Source organism: Salmo trutta, chromosome 5 (assembly GCF_901001165.1).
Source record: "Salmo trutta chromosome 5, fSalTru1.1, whole genome shotgun sequence".
Taxonomy (NCBI): domain Eukaryota; kingdom Metazoa; phylum Chordata; class Actinopteri; order Salmoniformes; family Salmonidae; genus Salmo; species Salmo trutta.
The window spans coordinates 38,119,179-38,137,850 of record NC_042961.1 but is presented as its reverse complement, the minus strand read 5'-3'; the positions used below and the strand labels follow the sequence as shown (position 1 = coordinate 38,137,850).

The 18,672-nt window shown below is 43.8% G+C and overlaps 1 protein-coding gene across 1 annotated transcript; it reads right to left on the bottom strand.

Annotated features, from left to right (window-relative positions):
- Nucleotides 1–1,281: 1,281 nt before the first annotated feature.
- LOC115194112 (transcriptional adapter 2-beta-like) lies at nucleotides 1,282–4,636 on the bottom strand. The gene is made up of 2 exons (XM_029753496.1): nucleotides 4,280–4,636; nucleotides 1,282–3,731 (listed from the first exon to the last, which is right to left on the bottom strand). The coding sequence occupies exons 1-2, from the start codon at nucleotides 4,631–4,633 to the stop codon at nucleotides 2,535–2,537; spliced, it is 1,551 nt and encodes a 516-aa protein (XP_029609356.1). The 5' UTR covers nucleotides 4,634–4,636; the 3' UTR covers nucleotides 1,282–2,534.
- Nucleotides 4,637–18,672: the final 14,036 nt, after the last annotated feature.

The window sequence follows — 18,672 nt, the reverse complement described above, 5'->3', positions numbered from 1 at the left end:
TGGCTTTGACAGGAAATGAGACTGATAATAGGCACTGTCAACTTTAGAGGTTCTAGCCTAGACTGAACGCTGACCTCTTAATACAGCCTGGGTCTCATTCAGTAGGCACCAAACGGAAGACAATAGGGTGAAACAGGGAGGGACTTCCTGGCCTTGTCCAATAAGAAATTATTATTTTATGTTCTCTAATAAATATAACACTGGGCTGACCAGCTAGCTCCACCTCTGAACGCAGGGCAACTGGCTCCCTGCAGCAGAAATAGCAGTGAGCAATGGGGCTTTAGTTTTATGGCAAAATCCCTATCAGTAAAAAGCACCAAGATCCAAGTCAGTACATGGACAGGGAGAGGAAGGAGAGGCGGAGGGAGGAAAATAGAACAAGAAGCAGCACAAAACTAAATCTATGCTTTGACAGAGATAGAGCTTGAACACTCCACTACTTCTTACGCCCACCCCTCGCTCTCCCAGCCTCAACCCCACTTTTGTATTCCAACTCTGCCCGTCAACCGATGCCCATTCAAAACTCCATTTACATTTAAATGGCACTCTCCTGCCACCTCTCTGATCGACACTCACAAAAGCCCTCAGCACCGCAGAGGAAAGTGAAAAGAAATCATAGATGCCGTTATGGTTCAAAAACAGTTTTCTCTTTAAACCAGATAAGGAGATATCTAGTCTTTGATTGTAAACAAATAGAAATCTTCAGGTAGGTGATGCGAGAACCCAGGGGCCTTGTCAGTGTCTGGATACTTTCACGCTTATGGGGAAGCATAAATACAATATATTGCTTTTATTACTTCTGTGGTATGACAAATATACTATGATGGGGATGCCACCAAGGCCTATACGTGTGACAGAGGAGCTATAGGAGGACAGGCTCCTCCAACCAGCCTCCACTGGTATGCGATCATTACATCTACTTCCCAGCGTCAAACTTGATACTCCTCAACACTTTCTATACAACCAAACCACATCTTTATCCCTGCAGTAGTTCACCTTTTCCATTTTAAACAGGCTAACTGGATGTCAGAAAGATAAGGTGCCAGTGGACACTTCAAAGTACCTGTGCTGGGAACAAACACATTTGATGTCAATGGAAAACATCAATGTCTAATACCAACCAAGCTTTTCTGAGGCAGTCGTCCCTTTACTCTAGCAGATTATTCCTGCCCTTTGATATTGTACTTGCAAGGCCATGTGATGTGTACAGTAGCCTATATGAATGCTGTGACTGTAAAAAAATATATAAACAATGAACCAGGAAGTTAGATGGAGCAAATGTAGCAGGTCTTCAAAACATTTAAATATGACTTTACTCCCTTTGGATAAGTGAAACACTGGCAAACAAAACAGCAAGCAACCGGTGATAAGAAGACAATAATCATGCACCACATATTCATTAAGAGGTTAAAAACAGTCTGACAGGTCATCACACACTTAACACCATAACATCCAAACCAATGGGCTGGCAAACTTAACCTGTGATGGAACAGGGTAGTAAAAAAAACTAGTGATAGCCTATATGCTCTTTTGGCAAACAAGAGATTTTTGATTTGTGCTTAAGGATTGTACGCATGTCATTGGTTAATGCCCATATTTAAAAGTTTATATTTTTCTTATCTTAGTGAATAACCTACTAGAATCAGAAATCATGCAGGGGATGGAACAGAATAGTGAGAAGTTAGGCTATTCCTCTCATAGTGCCAAATTCTGAGCCTGACATCCTAAGTTAGACCGCCACAAAGCTACAAAAGTCAAAATGGGGATTACTGCAGTACTCTACGAGAGCGTTAGCTGCCAAATACTGACTCCTGTATGCTTTGCCGGCCTTCATCTCTTCATGGGAGGAATAGGATGATATACCCCCTGCGTTGCAGCACAGTGTGACTGTATTGCTGTTTGAATAGGCACTAACTTGTGCTCTCCAAAACTACATCCTGACCTAAAGGAAGCTAGCCTGGTCCCAGATCTGTTGGTGTTGTCTGGTCAATGACCATAGGAGTTGGCAAGACAGCACCAACTAATTTGGGACCAGGCTAAAAGGAAGCTGGAGGCAAACTATACTTTGAGAACAGCTTTGAAAACAGTGTTGTCTGGTTTGCCCAGCAGCATTAGGCGATCCTTCACTGGAGTTTCAATACAGAGACCCTGTATCATCTACCCATACATTATCATTCATATGGATTCAAATGCAAAAATATATATCTGTTCATCACTCTCCTGTAAATGGTATCCAAACTTTTATTTTTTTAAGAAAGGGGAAATCCTTATTCTTTGCAATGTACATATTCACAAACAGTCCTGTGGTCGATGACGTTGGACAAAACAAGATAAAAGGTGGTAAAATCCAATAGTTTGGTCTATGTGGAGCTTACGAGTGCAAATCTCACATCGTTTCTAACAAGACACACCGAGACGCAGCAATCCAACGGAGAACAGAGTCATGGTCCTTCTATAATCCTCAGTCCCCACCAACTCCATACACACATTGTTAGGACACTTCCCAGTCCAGTTCCTACAAACCCGATGGACTGTTAGGACATGTCTCGGGATATCCAGCCGCTCTCTGTGAGGAAGCTGAGGATGCGTTTCTTGAGCACCTTGTCCAGGTAGCCTGGCAGGCGGCTCTTGGAGGTGATGCCCTGGCGCTTCTGAAGGTGGTCCTTGATGATGATGGTCTTGACGGTCAGGTAGCGCGTGGGGCTGAGGTTGAGCGTGTTACACAGCACCTTCTCCCGGTCCGACAGAAGTTCAAAGCCGGACAGGTTCTCAATGGCTGCAAACTCGCCTTCCTTGCCCTCCTCTTTGATGACGCCACCGCCTACTCCTCCACCTCCCGCCCCTCCTCCAAGCCCTCCCCCAGTGCCGAGCCCGCCGCCTCGGCCTGTTTTGGAGGTAGCCACGCTCTTGTTCTCCTTGCGTTTCTCCCGTTTGTGCCGCGCCGACTCGTACTCGGCCGACTCGTCCAGTCGTGCGATGCCGTTGCGGCGGTATCGCTGCAGCTCTCGTACCTTGACACGCAGCATGCGCTCCTTGTGCATGTTGTCAAAGAAGTCCTCAAACTCCCGCAGAGCCATGAACTGGCACATCCCCCGTAACTTGACCCGCTGCTCCTTCTCCTCCTTGGTGATCTTACGCTTTGGCACTGTAGGAACGGCTGCAGCTCCCGGCGTCACAATGGGATTGGTCAGCATCAGAAGGGTCCCCACTACTCCTCCTCCCACTCCGACGGCGCCACCACTACCCCCGCCACCTACAACTCCCAGCGTGCCTGGCTTCTCCTTGTCCTTCTTATCTCGCCCAAGGAAGACGGGCACCAGGTTGTAGTCGCGGGCCACATTCTTGCGGCGCTGACGCTCCCGCAGCTTGCGCACGTACATGTCCACGTGCGCCCGCTTCATTTCAATCTCCACGTCTTCATCGTCGTAGTTGACCGACAGGGCGCTGATGAGCTTCTCTGCCTCCTGGTCATACTCAATTTCGTAGTCGTCGCGAAGGGGCATATACCCCAGCTGCTGCTGCTCGCCCAGGGTCACATCCAGCGGGGGCAGGGGGGTGGTGAGGCTGGGGGACAGGGGGGCACCGCTGGGGCAGGTGTGGTCCGTTACCCGGTTGGGGATACTTTCAGGGACGCAGGCCTTGCCCAGGTTGCCGTGAATGTACATTCTGACGTAGTGGTCCATGACTTCCTGGGGGGTCCGAATCGCCCCCATGTGAGTGGCCATGTCCTCCTGAAAGACAACACACACACAGGGCAGAGTGTTACTTGGGGGACTCTTTCCCCCCCTCATAAAATGCAGATAGTTACACATATAGGGATACATCACTGCAAGCATCTAGACAGACACTGCATGCATTGCTATACACTATTACCATACGTGTGTTGAAATCCGTTGATAGGCGATACATACAACAGATCCATTTTAACAGACGACCAGCCTACATTAAACTAAACGTTTTCATAATGCAGTGCAGGTTTGCAACCTGGATTGCAATGTACATTTGCATTAAAAAAATATGCATTATAATAATTTAGCTAGCTAGCTGTAATCAGGACTAAAACAAGTTGGATTTCAAGGCTTGCAGAGTTGCATCGATATTGCCAACTCTCGACAAGTCCTGGCTGTCAGTCTGAAGTTGTCCAATATATTCGGAGATACTCTCATGTAAAATAACACAGTGTAAGTTTACTGATTCACATTTAATCTATATCATTTTATGCATATGTTTGTATTCTAGCTAGCTAGCTATGAGACAAGTAGGCTATAAATTGAAATACCCAGTTTCCAAAGCCATATTGCTCGATCGCATCGAGTAGCGACTGCTCTTCCCTGCTAGTCCATCCTCCCTCCGCTTCGGGACCCCAGAGTGGGAAGCGCCCGCCGTCAACTTGCTGATAACCGTGCCATCGCCGATGATTACCGATTTCTGCACCCGCGGAGAAGCATTCCGGACACAGTTCGATATCTGGGCAGTCAGTACAGCGAAGTCGCAGATTCGTAACGTCTGCAAGGCAGTTTACGCAGTACTTCTTTCCTAGGTCGGCCATGTTGCTGGCTTCTTGCTTGTTGTTGGAAGCAGCAGTGTCGCGGGGGGAGGGCATGCGTACTGGAGTCTCACAACTGCGTCTCATTAATATTAATAAGCTTGGCGCAAACGCCTGTGATTGGCTTACATGCTCAGTTTCCAGGACAACTCAAAACACCAATAGGTTCATTGACAAACATTGACTTCTGAGTGAAGTTCTCATTTAGCATTTCTTGACTTCGCTTTATACTACAAAACGCATAGCTGTGTTTAATTTAATTTGTGTTGATATATTTGAGTTTTGCCTTACACATTGGGACTTCATTGACATACTTATGTGATTTTCTAGCTTTTTTCTGTCAGGAATACTACATTCCCATCGATGCGGATGAAGAGCAACAAGCCAATGACCCTGAAAACACAGAGCTGAAGAACAATGAACAACTCCAGAAGACACAAGCTGTAGAGCCCTCGTAGGAGGGCAAATCCCCTAATTTTGATGACAGTAAGAATAAAGCTGATACCCCTGCAGATGAGGATGAGGATGAGGAGTGCGGGTTAGTGGAGTCTGAAAAAGCTTCACCAGAACAGGCAACAGATTGCACCTCAACTGATGTTGCTTCCATCGCTCTCCTCGCCCCAACCTGGGCTTGAACCAGGGAACCTCTGCAGTCATTGACAACAGTCACTCGCAAAGCATCGTTACCTATCACCCCACAAAAGCTGCTGCCCTTGCAGGGCACCAATTGAACGTCACCGATTGACATGTTACTAGTGCGCACCGCTAACTAGCGAGCCATTTCACACCAGTTACACTGAGACAGAGGGAGGGAACTCAGCCGCATTTGAGCCAGGCGCTGGAGACGAGTCACCCACATGAGCAAACCTACCCACGAGCTAGACATTTGAAGAGGGAGAGGGCCCGGAGATGAAGCCTCTAGTAGGGGAGCCTCTCTCCTGCGAGTGAAGTTTTACACTCGAAAATAGCAACGATAACGACGATGATGAAGACGGACCGCCCAAACTAGACCCAGGTACCCCCGAGAGGGAGTGCTGCAGTCCTGTGCAGGTTGAAGAAGAGGGTCCCTCTCCAACTGAAAAGTAAGGCCCCAGCCTCGACTACGAAGACTACATGAACTTCTTCATAGAGCTGCAGGTGAAGAATGAGAAACAGAGCCAGGTCAACGGTCAGCTCCAGATCAAGCTGGTGGAGTATATCTGCAAGAAGACAGGTTACGACACACATCTCAAGTAGGAGAAGGCGTGTCTAACCAGGAGCAGCGCTACTGGTGGTAGCACCGGCATGACTTGGAGGCGGCCAAGCAGCAGGCCGAGGAGCTGCGGCAGCAGAGCCAGGAGAAGGTGGATTGCAAGGAGGAGTTTGTCGAGGACCTGCACCTCATCGACTTCGAGCAGATGAAGATCGAGAACCAGGCATACAGAACGAGAAGATAGAGGAGCACAACGAGGAGTTCCTCAAACTGTACAAGAAGATCACCAGCACTGTCCAGGTACTGGCCCACGTGAAGGAGAAGCTCCAGTTTGTGCAGATGGAGAACCAGGCCAAGCAGGCCCAGCTGGCCGAAGTGTAGGCGGTGGTGGCCAGGACATGCTGACCAAGACCAAGTAGGCCAAGGACGGCCTCCGCATGGACAACCTGGCCTGCTGGGCAACGATACCCTCCTGAGAGACTTTGAGGAGAAGGTGGATGCCTCAGACGGCCTGGAGGAGAGGCACGCAGAGCTCATACTGAAGTGTTCCGGGGTGAAGGAGAAACTGGAGCACACCAAACCCACAGCGCAGTGAGGGAGAGGAGAGGATACACGGGAAGACACGCTAACGTATAAGCGCACGCACACTGACACACAAAGCAATGAAAGAATGCGATCAAACACATTTGTTGTGAATAAGGGCATATTTGTCATGCAAAATTACTTGCATGTTCATAAATGCATAACTACATTTATGAGTTATGTTTTCACATTTATAATAAATATTCAGTTTATTCTACATGTCCTAATTCTAATATTTCTCAAAGGACCATAATAGGCTACAACCTCAGCTTTGATATGGACAGTGTGAGTAGTTAAGCTCAATGATTCTGAATATGAAATACTTTCAGTTACCTAATTAGTGAAAGACACCATTGCATCCAGGGGCGGAACTTTCATTGGGGACGGGGGGCACATGACCCCCACCCCCACATTCTAATATTGCATTTTTGTCCCCCCCCCAGTTTTATTATTGCACAGTGATGCTAAAAGCGGCATCGGTTTGCTTTAGGACCATGCGGACGCCTCAGAGCCCTCAGGTAGGCTGTTTGGCGGTTTCAGACGGCTGAATTTAGGACCACTTGGACACGACAGAGCGTGCAGACAGGCTGTGTGAAGTCTGAAAGGTACCGTGCTGCTGTCTGCAGTTGCTGTCTCTGTGTATGTTGAGCTTTTTCTCTGAGTTGTAAAAGCAACCTGAACAGAAACAATCTACTCTTTATTTGACTGATGTAGCTGGCAAGGTAACTGCTGTTTGACTACACAGAATTGTTTTATTTTTTATTTCCAGTGCTGAGCTAGTAGTGTAACTGACATGTAACATTAGTTACAGTAATGTTTCATCCCGTCTCGACTGAAGTTCTGTCTGAAGAGAATGAACTAGCTAGCTAGTAGCTACCACAGCCAGTTCACCTGTAGTCTCTCTATCTGTCAGGTAGCTGTATCTTAACAGCTGTTGTGTGTATGGAAATATTTAGTAGCCTTTTTGTCCCGTTTCAACAGAAGTAAATTCACTTGGCTAGTTTTCGTCAGTTGATGTACCATTAGAGCTACCCAAAAGTTGGCTAACGTCAGCTAGCTAGCTCACTAACTTTAGCTATTATTTTTGCCTCAATCACGCTAGACCTGAATCAAACGATGAAACCAGCTGCCAAACGATTGAAGACTGATATTCGGACGTTTTTTGACAGCACAATGTGAGTTTTTATTAGAGTCAGTATAGTAATGTAACGTTATTGATCTGTCAGTTTCCCTAGCTAATTGTCTATTTTTCACACTTACATGGTATAAATAGTTCTACAGACTACACTGCCATGGTGCACAGTCAGTATACAATACTATGCTCATCATGATCAGCAGGATCAGATGGTGACAGGGGTCCCAGCTGTGTCAGACAGCCAGGGAAGACCAGTCTACGGAGCTCAGGTGAATTTTGCAGTATATTATAACAATCAGTGAATGGATACAAAGTCCCATCTTGAGTTGATGGGTACAGTCTGGGATCTGGGAACAATGGTCATTTCAGTTATTGAACCTTTGATTCTATTCTTGGATAAAATCATGTATACAGTGCATTCGGAAAGTATTCAGACCTCTTGACTTTTTCCACATTTTGTTACGTTACAGCCTTATTCTAAAATGTATTAAATCGTTTTTTTCCCCTAATCAATCTTCACACAATGCCCCATAATGACAAAGCAAAAACAGGTTTTAATACATTTTTGCAATTGTATTAAAATAATAAAACGGAAATATCCTATTTACATAAGTATTCAGACTCTTTACTCAGTACTTTGTTGAAGCACCTTTGGCAGCAATTACAGCCTCGAGTCTTCTTGGGTATGATGCTACAAGCTTGACACAGCTGTATTTGGGAAGTTTCTCCCATTCTTCTCTGTAGATCCTCTCAAGCTCTGTCAGGTTGGATGGGGAGCATTGCTGCACAGCTATTTTCAGGTCTCTCCAGAGATGTTTGTTTGGGTTCAAGTCCAGGCTCTGGCTGGGCCACTCAAGGACATTCAGAGACTTGTCCTGAGATCAAGGATCTCTCTGTACTTTGCTCCGTTCATCTTTCCCTCAACCCTGACTAGTCTCCCCACACAGCATGATGCTGCCACAACTATGCTTCACCGTAAAGATGGTGCCAGGTTTCCTCCAGACGTGACGCTTGGCATTCAGGCCAAGCGTCAATCTTGGTTTCTTCAGACCAGAGAATCTTGTTTCTCATGGTCTGTCATTTAGTTGCCTTTTGGTAAACTCCAAGCGAGGTGTGATTTGCCTTTTACTGAGGAGTGGCTTCCATCTGGCCACTCTAACATAAAGGCCTGATTGGTGGAGTGCTGCAGAGATTGTTGTCCTTTTGGAAGGTTCTCTCATCTCAACAGAGGAGCTATGGAGCTCTGTCAGAGTGACCATCGGGTTCTTGGTCACCTCCTTGACCAAGGTCCTTCTCCCCCGATTGCTTAGTTTGGCCATGCGGCCAGCTCTAGGAAGAGTCTTGGTTCCAATCTTCTTCCATTTAAGAATGATGGAGGACATTGTGTTCTTGTGGACCTTCAATGCTGCATAAATGTTTTGGTACCCTTCCCCAGATCTGTGCCTCGACACAATCCTGTCTCTGAGCTCTACGGGCAATTCCTTTGACCTCATGGCTTGGTTTGTGCTTTGACATGCACTGTCAACTGTGGGACCTTATATAAACAGCTGTGTGTTTTTCCAAATCATCTCCAATCAATTGAATTTACCACAGGTGGACTCTAATCAAGTTGTAGAAACATCTCAAGGATGAGGGTTGCAAAGGGTCAGAAACTTTCCGGTAAATTTCCAGTATTTTTCCGGAAATCTTCCATGGTAAGTTATGTACGGGAATTTGGGGAATTTTGCTTAAATTCATCAAAAAAGTTAGCTTATAACAGTGAACCTTTTTTTTGTGGGATACACATAAGGCAATTCTAGGTCTTGTGGCATATTTTGGTTAAACCATCCCCAATTCAATGGAATTGCAACCTTTTGCATGCACAGTGCATTCTTGCATCATATGTGCAGTGCACTCTTCCATCATGTGTACAGCTGATTCTCAAGATCTTGCACTCTAATGAGAAGCTATTGAGCCCACACCACTACACTGTCTGAGCCAAGGACTACATGCTTTCTGGTAAGTTTTCAATACAATACTGGGTGGGGTGAATATATTTTTATAAGACATACATGATTTTTTGTTAACTAGTAAATAGTAGCCTACAGCAAAGTGTGTTTAAATAATTTCTAACTTGTTAACAATTTCTGCTAGTTAGTTTTTGCTACCATGTGGGGTTTAGCTTGCTTGAGCCTGCTAACTGAGGAGTGTTAATTCACCTGTTTCCATACATGTTTCATTTTAAAACATTTATCTTACAAAGGAGTTGTTTAAGCTAACTGCTTAACTATTTCTCTGTACATGGAATTGTATTAGTGATTAAAAAAAAATTATAATCTAATCTTTACAGGAAAATGCCACGGGCACTATCTGATGTGTGGAGACATTTCACTGCAGCTAATGTAGAAGGAAAAGCTGTGTACATTTTCAAATACTGTGCCAAATCATATGTAAAGAATGCAACAAAGATGCAGAATCATCTGGCCAAGTACATAAAGTTCCCTCAGCGCTCACAACAAGCAACATCTGACAAAAGTCCCTCTACTTCTATTCAAGGTGAAAATTATGAATCAGAGTCCTTATCGATAGCAACAGCTCGTGGTCCTCATGGAATCAGAAGTTTTGTTGACTCAATGGAGGAACGTAGTCAGAGAAATGCTGATGAATGTCTTGCTCGAGCTGTGTATGCAACTGGTTCACCTCTGATGCTCACAGGCAATGTGTATTGGAAGAGATTTCTGAATGTTCTTCGCCCAGCATACACCTCTCCAACCAGACATGCTTTATCTACTCATTTGCTGGTTGCAGAGTTCAACAGAGTTCAAGTGAAGCAAATCATAGAGAAAGCAGACTGTATTGCAATCATCTCTGGCGGGTGGTCGAATGTTCGTGGGCAAGGAATAATTAACTACATCATCTCCACCCCTCAACCAGTACACTACAAGAGCACAGACACAAGGGACAACAGACACACCGGTCTCTACATTGCAGAGCTGAAGGCAGTCATCAATGACCTTGGACCACAGAAGGTATTTGCACTGGTGACAGAATGCTGAGAACATGAAGGCTGCCTGGTCTAAAGTGGAGGAGTACTACCCTCACATCACACCCCTTGCTGGACTGCTCATGCATTAAATCTGCTCCTCAAGGACATCATGGCACTGAAAACAATGGATACACTCTACAAGAGAGCCAAAGAAATGGTTAGGTATGTGAAGGATCAAGTTATAGCAGCAATCTACCTCACCAAGCAAAGTGACAAGAATAAGAGCACCACATTGAAGCTGCCCAGCAACACACATTGGGGTGGTGTTGTCATCATGTTTGACAATCTTCTGGAGGGGAAGGATTCTCTCCAAGAAATGGCCATATCACAGTGTGCCGATATGAACAGCTCCATCAAGAGGATCCTCCTGGATTATGAATTTTGGGAGAGAGTGGTAAGCAGCCTGAAAACTATAGCAGTAGCCATTGTACAGATTGAGACAATGCCATCCTGTCTGATTGCTTGCAGATGTAAGAGAAGAAATCCGTACTGCCCTGCCTACTTCACTGTTGCTCCAAGCAGAGGAAACTGCAGTTCTGAAATGCATCAAGAAGCGCAAAGACTTCTGCCTGAAGCCCATACACGCCGCAGCATACATGTTGGACCCCAAGTATGCTGGAAAGAGCATCCTGTCTGGTGCAGAGATCAACAAGGCCTATGGTGTCATCACTACCGTGTCTCACCACCTTGGCCTGGATGAGGGCAAGGTTCTTGGCAGTCTGGCGAAGTACACAACCAAGCAAGGGCTTTAGGATGGAGATGCAATATGGCAGTCGTGCCAACATACAGTGGGGAGAACAAGTATTTGATACACTGCCGATTTTGCAGGTTTTCCTACTTACAAAGCATGTAGAGGTCTGTAATTTTTATCATAGGTACACTTCAACTGTGAGAGACGGAATCTAAAACAAAAATCCAGAAAATCACATTGTATGATTTTTAAGTAAATAATTTGCATTTTATTGCATGACATAAGTATTTGATCACCTACCAACCAGTAAGAATTCCGGCTCTCACAGACCTGTTCATTTTTCTTTAAGAAGCCCTCCTGTTCTCCACTCATTACCTGTATTAACTGCACCTGTTTGAACTCGTTACCTGTATAAAAGACACCTGTCCACACACTCAATCAAACAGACTCCAACCGCTCCACAATGGCCAAGTCCAGAGAGCTGTGTAAGGACATCAGGGATAAAATTGTAGACCTGCACAATTCTGGGATGGGCTACAGGACAATATGCAAGCAGCTTGGTGAGAAGGCAACAACTGTTGGCGCAATTATTAGAAAATGGAAGAAGTTCAAGATGACGGTCAATCACCCTCGGTCTGGGGCTCCATGCAAGATCGTGGGGCATCAATGATCATGAGGAAGGTGAGGGATCAGCCCAGAACTACACGGCAGGACCTGGTCAATGACCTGAAGAGAGCTGGGACCACAGTCTCAAAGAAAACCATTAGTAACACACTACACCGTCATGGATTAAAATCCTGCAGCGCACGCAAGGTCCCCCTGCTCAAGCCAGCGCATGTCCAGGCCCGTCTGAAGTTTGCCAATGACCATCTGGATGATCCAGAGGAGGAATGGGAGAAGGTCATGTGGTCTGATGAGACAAAAATAGAGCTTTTTTGGTCTAAACTCCACTCGCCGTGTTTGGAGGAAGAAGAAGGATGAGTACAACCCCAAGAACACCATCCCAACCGTGAAGCATGGAGGTGAAAACATCCTTCTTTGGGGATGCTTTTCTGCAAAGGGGACAGGACGACTGCACCGTATTGAGGGGAGGATGGATGGGGCCATGTATCGCGAGATCTTGGCCAACAACCTCCTTCCCTCGGTAAGAGCATTGAAGATGGGTCGTGGCTGGGTCTTCCAGCATGACAACGACCCGAAACACACAGCCAGGGCAATTAAGGAGTGGCTCCGTAAGAAGCATCTCAAGGTCCTGGAGTGGCCTAGCCAGTCTCCAGACCTGAACCCAATAGAAAATCTTTGGAGGGAGCTGAAAGTCCGTATTGCCCAGCGACAGCCCCGAAACCTGAAGGATCTGGAGAAGGTCTGTATGGAGGAGTGGGCCAAAATCCCTGCTGCAGTGTGTGCAAACCTGGTCAAGAACTACAGGAAACGTATGATCTCTGTAACTGCAAACAAAGGTTTCTGTACCAAATATTAAGTTCTGCTTTTCTGATGTACTTATGTCATGCAATAAAATGCAAATTATTTACTTAAAAATCATACAATGTGATTTTCTGGATTTTTGTTTTAGATTCCATCTCTCACAGTTGAAGTGTACCTATGATAAAAATTACAGACCTCTACATGCTTTGTAAGTAGGAAACACTGCCGATTTTGCAGGTTATCAAATACTTGTTCTCTCCACTGTATCTCATCAGCCACCTGCTGGAAGGGACTTTGTGGATCTGAGGCTCTTTCCCCTGTTGCCTCCATCATCCTCCAAATCCCACCAACATCAGTCGCCTCAGAGCATAATTGGTCCTTGTTTTGGAACACACACACACACCATAGCACGCAACAGGCTAACCAATACACGGGTTGAAAAATTGGTGGCCATCCGGGAAAATTTGAGGCTTTTTGAGTCTGACAATGAGCCATTCTCAACAAGGCTGGAAAGTGACAGTGAAGATGAGGCCTCAGAGTCTGATGTTCAAGAGGTGGACACTGAGAGGGTCCAGGGAGAAGACATGGAAGCCTGAGAGGAAGACAACCAAAGCTTTAGTTTCTAGACTATCATTTTACAGATGTATGTTGAAAATGTTTTTGGGAGATGCGATTGATCATTGGGGATCATTCAATATTCCCTTTATTTTGTTGTTCAGTGAAATGTGAAGAGTCAACTAATTTAATTAAAGTGCAAGTCGTAACTAAATTGTTTAGTTAATAAAAAATTGTATTGGAAGGATTTAATCATTTGCAATTATGTCTACTTATGATAAAGTAAAATGTTTGTTTCTGTCTCCATATGATATGGTAAATATATCCACTGCAAAAACATCTACATTTAAATGGTATTAATATTAATTTGCATATATTTCCGTTAATTCCCATATACTCCCGTTAATTATCATACATTCCTGTTAATTCCCACAGAAAGGTTCTGCCTCTGAATATTCCCCAAAATGTGCAACCCTAAACAGGACACATCTGAGCTCAATTTTTAGTGTCATAGCAAAGGGTCTGAATACTTATGTAAATAATGTTTTTTTTTTATTGTTCTTATACATAAAAAAAAAAGTTTGCTTTGTCATTATGGGGTTATGTAGATTGATGAGGAAAAAAAGAAATGTAATACATTTTAGAATAAGACTGTAACATAACAAAATGTGGAAAAAGTCAAGGGGTCTGAATTCTTTCCGAATGCACTGTAAATGTACACCAAGGTAATTCTTTGTCATGCCTCATCTGAGCAGGATCAGATTGTGACAGGGGTCTCAGCAGGGTCAGGCAAGCATGGAAGTCAAGTCTGTGACATTGCTGAGGTGAACTTTTGCAGACACAACACCTTCTCTCTGTGCAGTAATCACTGGACAAGCCAGAAGCTTCAAATATGTAAACTATTTTAAGGCAGTTTGACAAACCTCAAGTTTATTTCCAAACTTTATCAAAAGTTGATATAGGCTTTTCCTGATGACACTAAACAAAAATGTAAGGAAGATCTGGGAGACAGTATTGATGATGATGAATGAATACAGATATGTTTGAATGCCAAGTCATGTTCATATCATCTCAGACGTAAATTACTGCAGTTTAAGACCATCCATAGAGCGTACTATTATGCCAGTGAAACTGAATATCATGTAAAACACAAAAGGGGACATATTTGCATGTTACGATCTTGTGAAGGCAGGATGAATTCAGTCAAAGTGTCTTCTTTTATCTCAGCATGTCTACAGATTCTCCCTTTTCCCTGTTTTTGTTTGCTGGAAATGTTGATACTGGAGAATGTTATCAGAAGAAACTATGTAACCTAGTATTTATAGCAGCTAATAAATACGTTGCCGTTAATTGGAATGTTAGTTATCTTCCCACAATGTCACAATGGATAGCAGAAATGTCAAGTTACATATCACTAGATTTGATTTATTACAAGATTAAGTGTATACTGTGCAACTTTCATAAGGTCTGGGTGCCTTATATGGAATACTGTATGTATTGAAAACATGAGATTTCTTTTGTCCAGTGGTCACAAATAGATTTATAAGAATTAGTGGCACATGAGACACCTGTCTCAGTGGACTAATCCATTGAGGAGGCCACAGTCTTGACATGGTCCAAGAATATGGGGATTGTGGCTCAGATGCACAAGGCACTTTTCTCTCCAGAATGCGTTCTCTCCCACCATTTTGTGGGTATTCATTGTTTCCCTTTATTGTGTGTATTTTTTGCTGTGTCTATCAATTCCCCATTACATATATCACCAGTAGTAGCCTACATTTATCTGTAATTCCTATCATTTCTAATCTCCAATTGTCATGTCTACTTCTGCTCCTCCTCTCTGGTGCTCGTTGTCGCCAGTTGTCTCATCATTACACACACCTGCCACCATCGTTACGCGCACCTGCGCCTCATGACACTCACCTGGACTCCAGCAACTTCCTGATTACCTCCCTTATATCTGTAACTCCCTTTGGTTCTTTCCCCAGCTTTCAGACTCCCAGTGTACACGTTACAGAATAATGCCTCACCAAAGGGAAGCAAAAGGGATTTATTTTGACTGGTGACATTGGGGTCTAAGAGCGCCTGCCAAAGCAACCGGGGATGCCTCAGCTGGCTCGACAGGTTCTCAAACCTCGGTTGGCTTGTCAGTCTTCCATTGCCTAAGCTCTCGGCGACGCCTCAGCTGGCTCGTCAGGCTTCCATGCCTCAGCTGGCTCGACAGGTTCTAACCTCCCCTATATCTGTCACTCCCTTTGGTTCTTTTCTCAGGTGTTATTGACTTTGTTTCATGTCTAAGTTTTTCTTGTTTTGTTCTATTTATTTCATTTGCAGTCCTGAACTTGCTTCCCGACTCCCAGCGTGCGCGTTACACCAGTGTTTGTTTGGTTAATGCATTCAAAATATTATTAGTTATTTACTGTTCTTATTGTCGGCTTGGACATGTGTTTTGCAGAACTCATAACCTATGCTACACTTGAGATTTTTTTATTGTTTATTGCATTCATGAGTTTTTAATTTATCGATCGTCTTTTGTTTGAAATGCTCTTGTCAATGTTGAGTAAGGATGCGCACCTGACTAATCATGTTGAGGTAAGACTAGTCTAGCTGGCCTGCACACAAATTTAGTTCTATAAATGTGCCCAGTTGGGGATGTTTGATTGTTTTGAGTCACCACCACTAATGAATGAGCTGTTGAGCTTCTCAATGTAATATTTCTTCACCTCAAACAGCAAGTAAACAAACTCTGTTTTTTGGAATCAATTCAGAATGACGATAGTTCCTCAAAGTACAGTATTTGAACAATAGTTCCAGCTCTCTTTTTGATAACCACTTGGCATGAAAGGGAAAAATGTAATGCTCTGATCCAGTGGAAACTTAATAAAATAACTGATTCATTCTTATCCCTTGCACAAATAGCCTACAGCTGTGTCTGTCCTGAGCTCACTGGCGTGGGAAACTCTGAGAGCCCAGAATATTTTATACAACGTTGCTAGTGTGAGGTTCACCCGACCCTGTTGATACAATGTTTCAGACAGGCCATGCACAGCCAATGTGATTTAAATTATATTTTTGACCTGCAGGCTGCAAAATTTTTGTGTTGGCTTTATGTAGGCTATTTTTAGATGGCAATAAAAGTTACTTTTAGATTTGTATAATTTGAATGTAGGTTAACCACAGACAATGATTTTGAGATACAAAGAGTATTATAAATTAAACTTCCACAAATGTGCATATGAAAATCATAACTGGTGCAGATTGGTAGAAATTGTAAGATAAATTGACTCTCCAAATGGAAAAGGTTGCTGACCGCTGGTGTAGCCTATTACAGGCAACTTCAGGAGCTTAATGGCAGAAGGCTCTTTATCGCTTGCTCCCTCTTGAGTCATGTGTGTCTTAATTATTTAATCAAACAGCGTGCTTAAAGCATCAGACTAGGTCAGTACATAAACCTAGTTGATCTTATTGAAACACATAGGGTTTGTCTATGGAAAAATACATGTTTAAAATGTTTTACCAATTGATACTCTTGGTCAACAAGAATTTATGTTTTTTGACAGACAGCCCTAGTAGAAATGCAGGAAATTAGCTTTAGATGCCCAAAACGATTCTGAGGGAGGACCCCCAGACCCACCACCAGTTTATACCCCCCCCCCCCCACTTCTAAAACCAAAGTTGTGCCACTGATTCCTCAGGCTCCCAAGTAGTGCAGCGGTCTAAGGCATTGCATCTCAGTGCGAGAGGCGTCACTACAGACACCCTGGTTCGATTCCAGGCTTTATCGCAACCGGCCATGATTGGGAGTCCCATAGGGCGGTGCAGAATTGGCTCAGCGTTGGCCGGTGTAGGCCATCATTGCAAATAAGAATTTGTTCTTAACTGACTTGCCTCGTTAAATAAAATAACATCACTTCAAGTAATTTCACCATCCACCTGATGACTTGTTATGTAGGCTACTCCAAAAACTATGGCAAACTACCAGCTTTTTTTTCTTATAAGATAATCAACTATCCTCTCTGATGTTCAGTAGATGGCGACATTGTAAAGGAAACTATTCTCACCCTATGAGTGAGCATGCTGCAAAAGGTCTCTGATCAGTCATAAATCACTAACTGTCCACAGAGGAAAACCATATGTATTATAATAAGTAGTCTGTTACTTTCTTTGCTGGCATGTGTTTTAGTTGTATTTGTATTTACAACACCAGGTTATACTACAATTGTCATGAAGGAAACTACAATACTCAAGATTGGTGGTAGAGAGTGCACTGAGCAGTTTATTTGCAATCACTTTAAGCTGTCATCAAAATGTAACATTTTTAATTTCACTCAGTGGTTTAGTTGCCCAGTTAGCAGAATCAGATAACAAAAATAATATTTAAAAATAACATTTCCAGGGTGGAAAGAATCAGTCATTACTTATCAAACATCTTTATCAGATATGAAATGTCAAAAGGCTGACACATTTAGCTCTTTGATAAGCAGCATTTACTTACAACTGTCTGCTGTGGAAATAATGTACCATAAAGTACAACTTTTTCAGCATAGCATCATTGAGGAGGATGCATTCAGAAGGATGCATTGAAATTAGGTTTACTCCCTCAAGTGGAGTCCGACGATAACTGCAATCTCTTCAGAGTTCTTTTGGCCCAGGGTTGAGTGGGGTCTACACGAATCTTCTGACCCGTCGTCTTCGGAGTTGCGCTGTGCATAGGACCACATTGGAGAGTAATATGAAACAGTTATGATTGACATTCTCTCAACCAGCTTCATGAGGTAGTCACTTGGAAGTCAAACATTCACAATAAAGGTACTATAAAACAAAGTGTATGGTGAGTAAATGAACAATAATATGGTAATATGATGTACAATAATACAGTAATATGATGAACAATAATACAGTAATAAAGCACATCAATGAAGCTTACATAACCTCCAGGACGTTGCAGGTTGGAGATGTGTACACTACAACATTAGCGATTAGCTTAGCTATTCTTCCCTGCTCATTATTGACGCACATGCAGCGCAGACAATCCCTGCATGAGACAGAAACAGAGAGAGACCTGAAATATACATTTAGCTTGGCATTAGTCACACTCTTCCAGTAATGATTAGGATAAACATTCAGTTTAGTCCATGTTATCAATAGTGTAGGTAGGTACAGAATAGCATGTTTGGGTAAAATAGCTATACTACTAACCCCATCCCTCCACAGAATGACAGACAACACACTGGCTGACCACAGTAAACTGAGAATGACAGCTGCAGTTAGTTACCCTGGTGATCTAGAGAGTCCTGGAAAGCCTGGGGGTAGGTAATGCTGCTTGTTCTTGTGCTTGTTTTTCACCAGGGAAACTGCCATAATCATTCACATTATAGTCATACGCATAATAGTCATACAAATCCACACCTTAGTCCCTTGGTGGTGTCATGCTCATTGGTTCCTCTCTTTGTGTGGTTGGGGAAAAGGACACTGTAGAGGTGTTTGGGCTACGGGTTGTGGTTGTGGTCCCTTCCCAGTC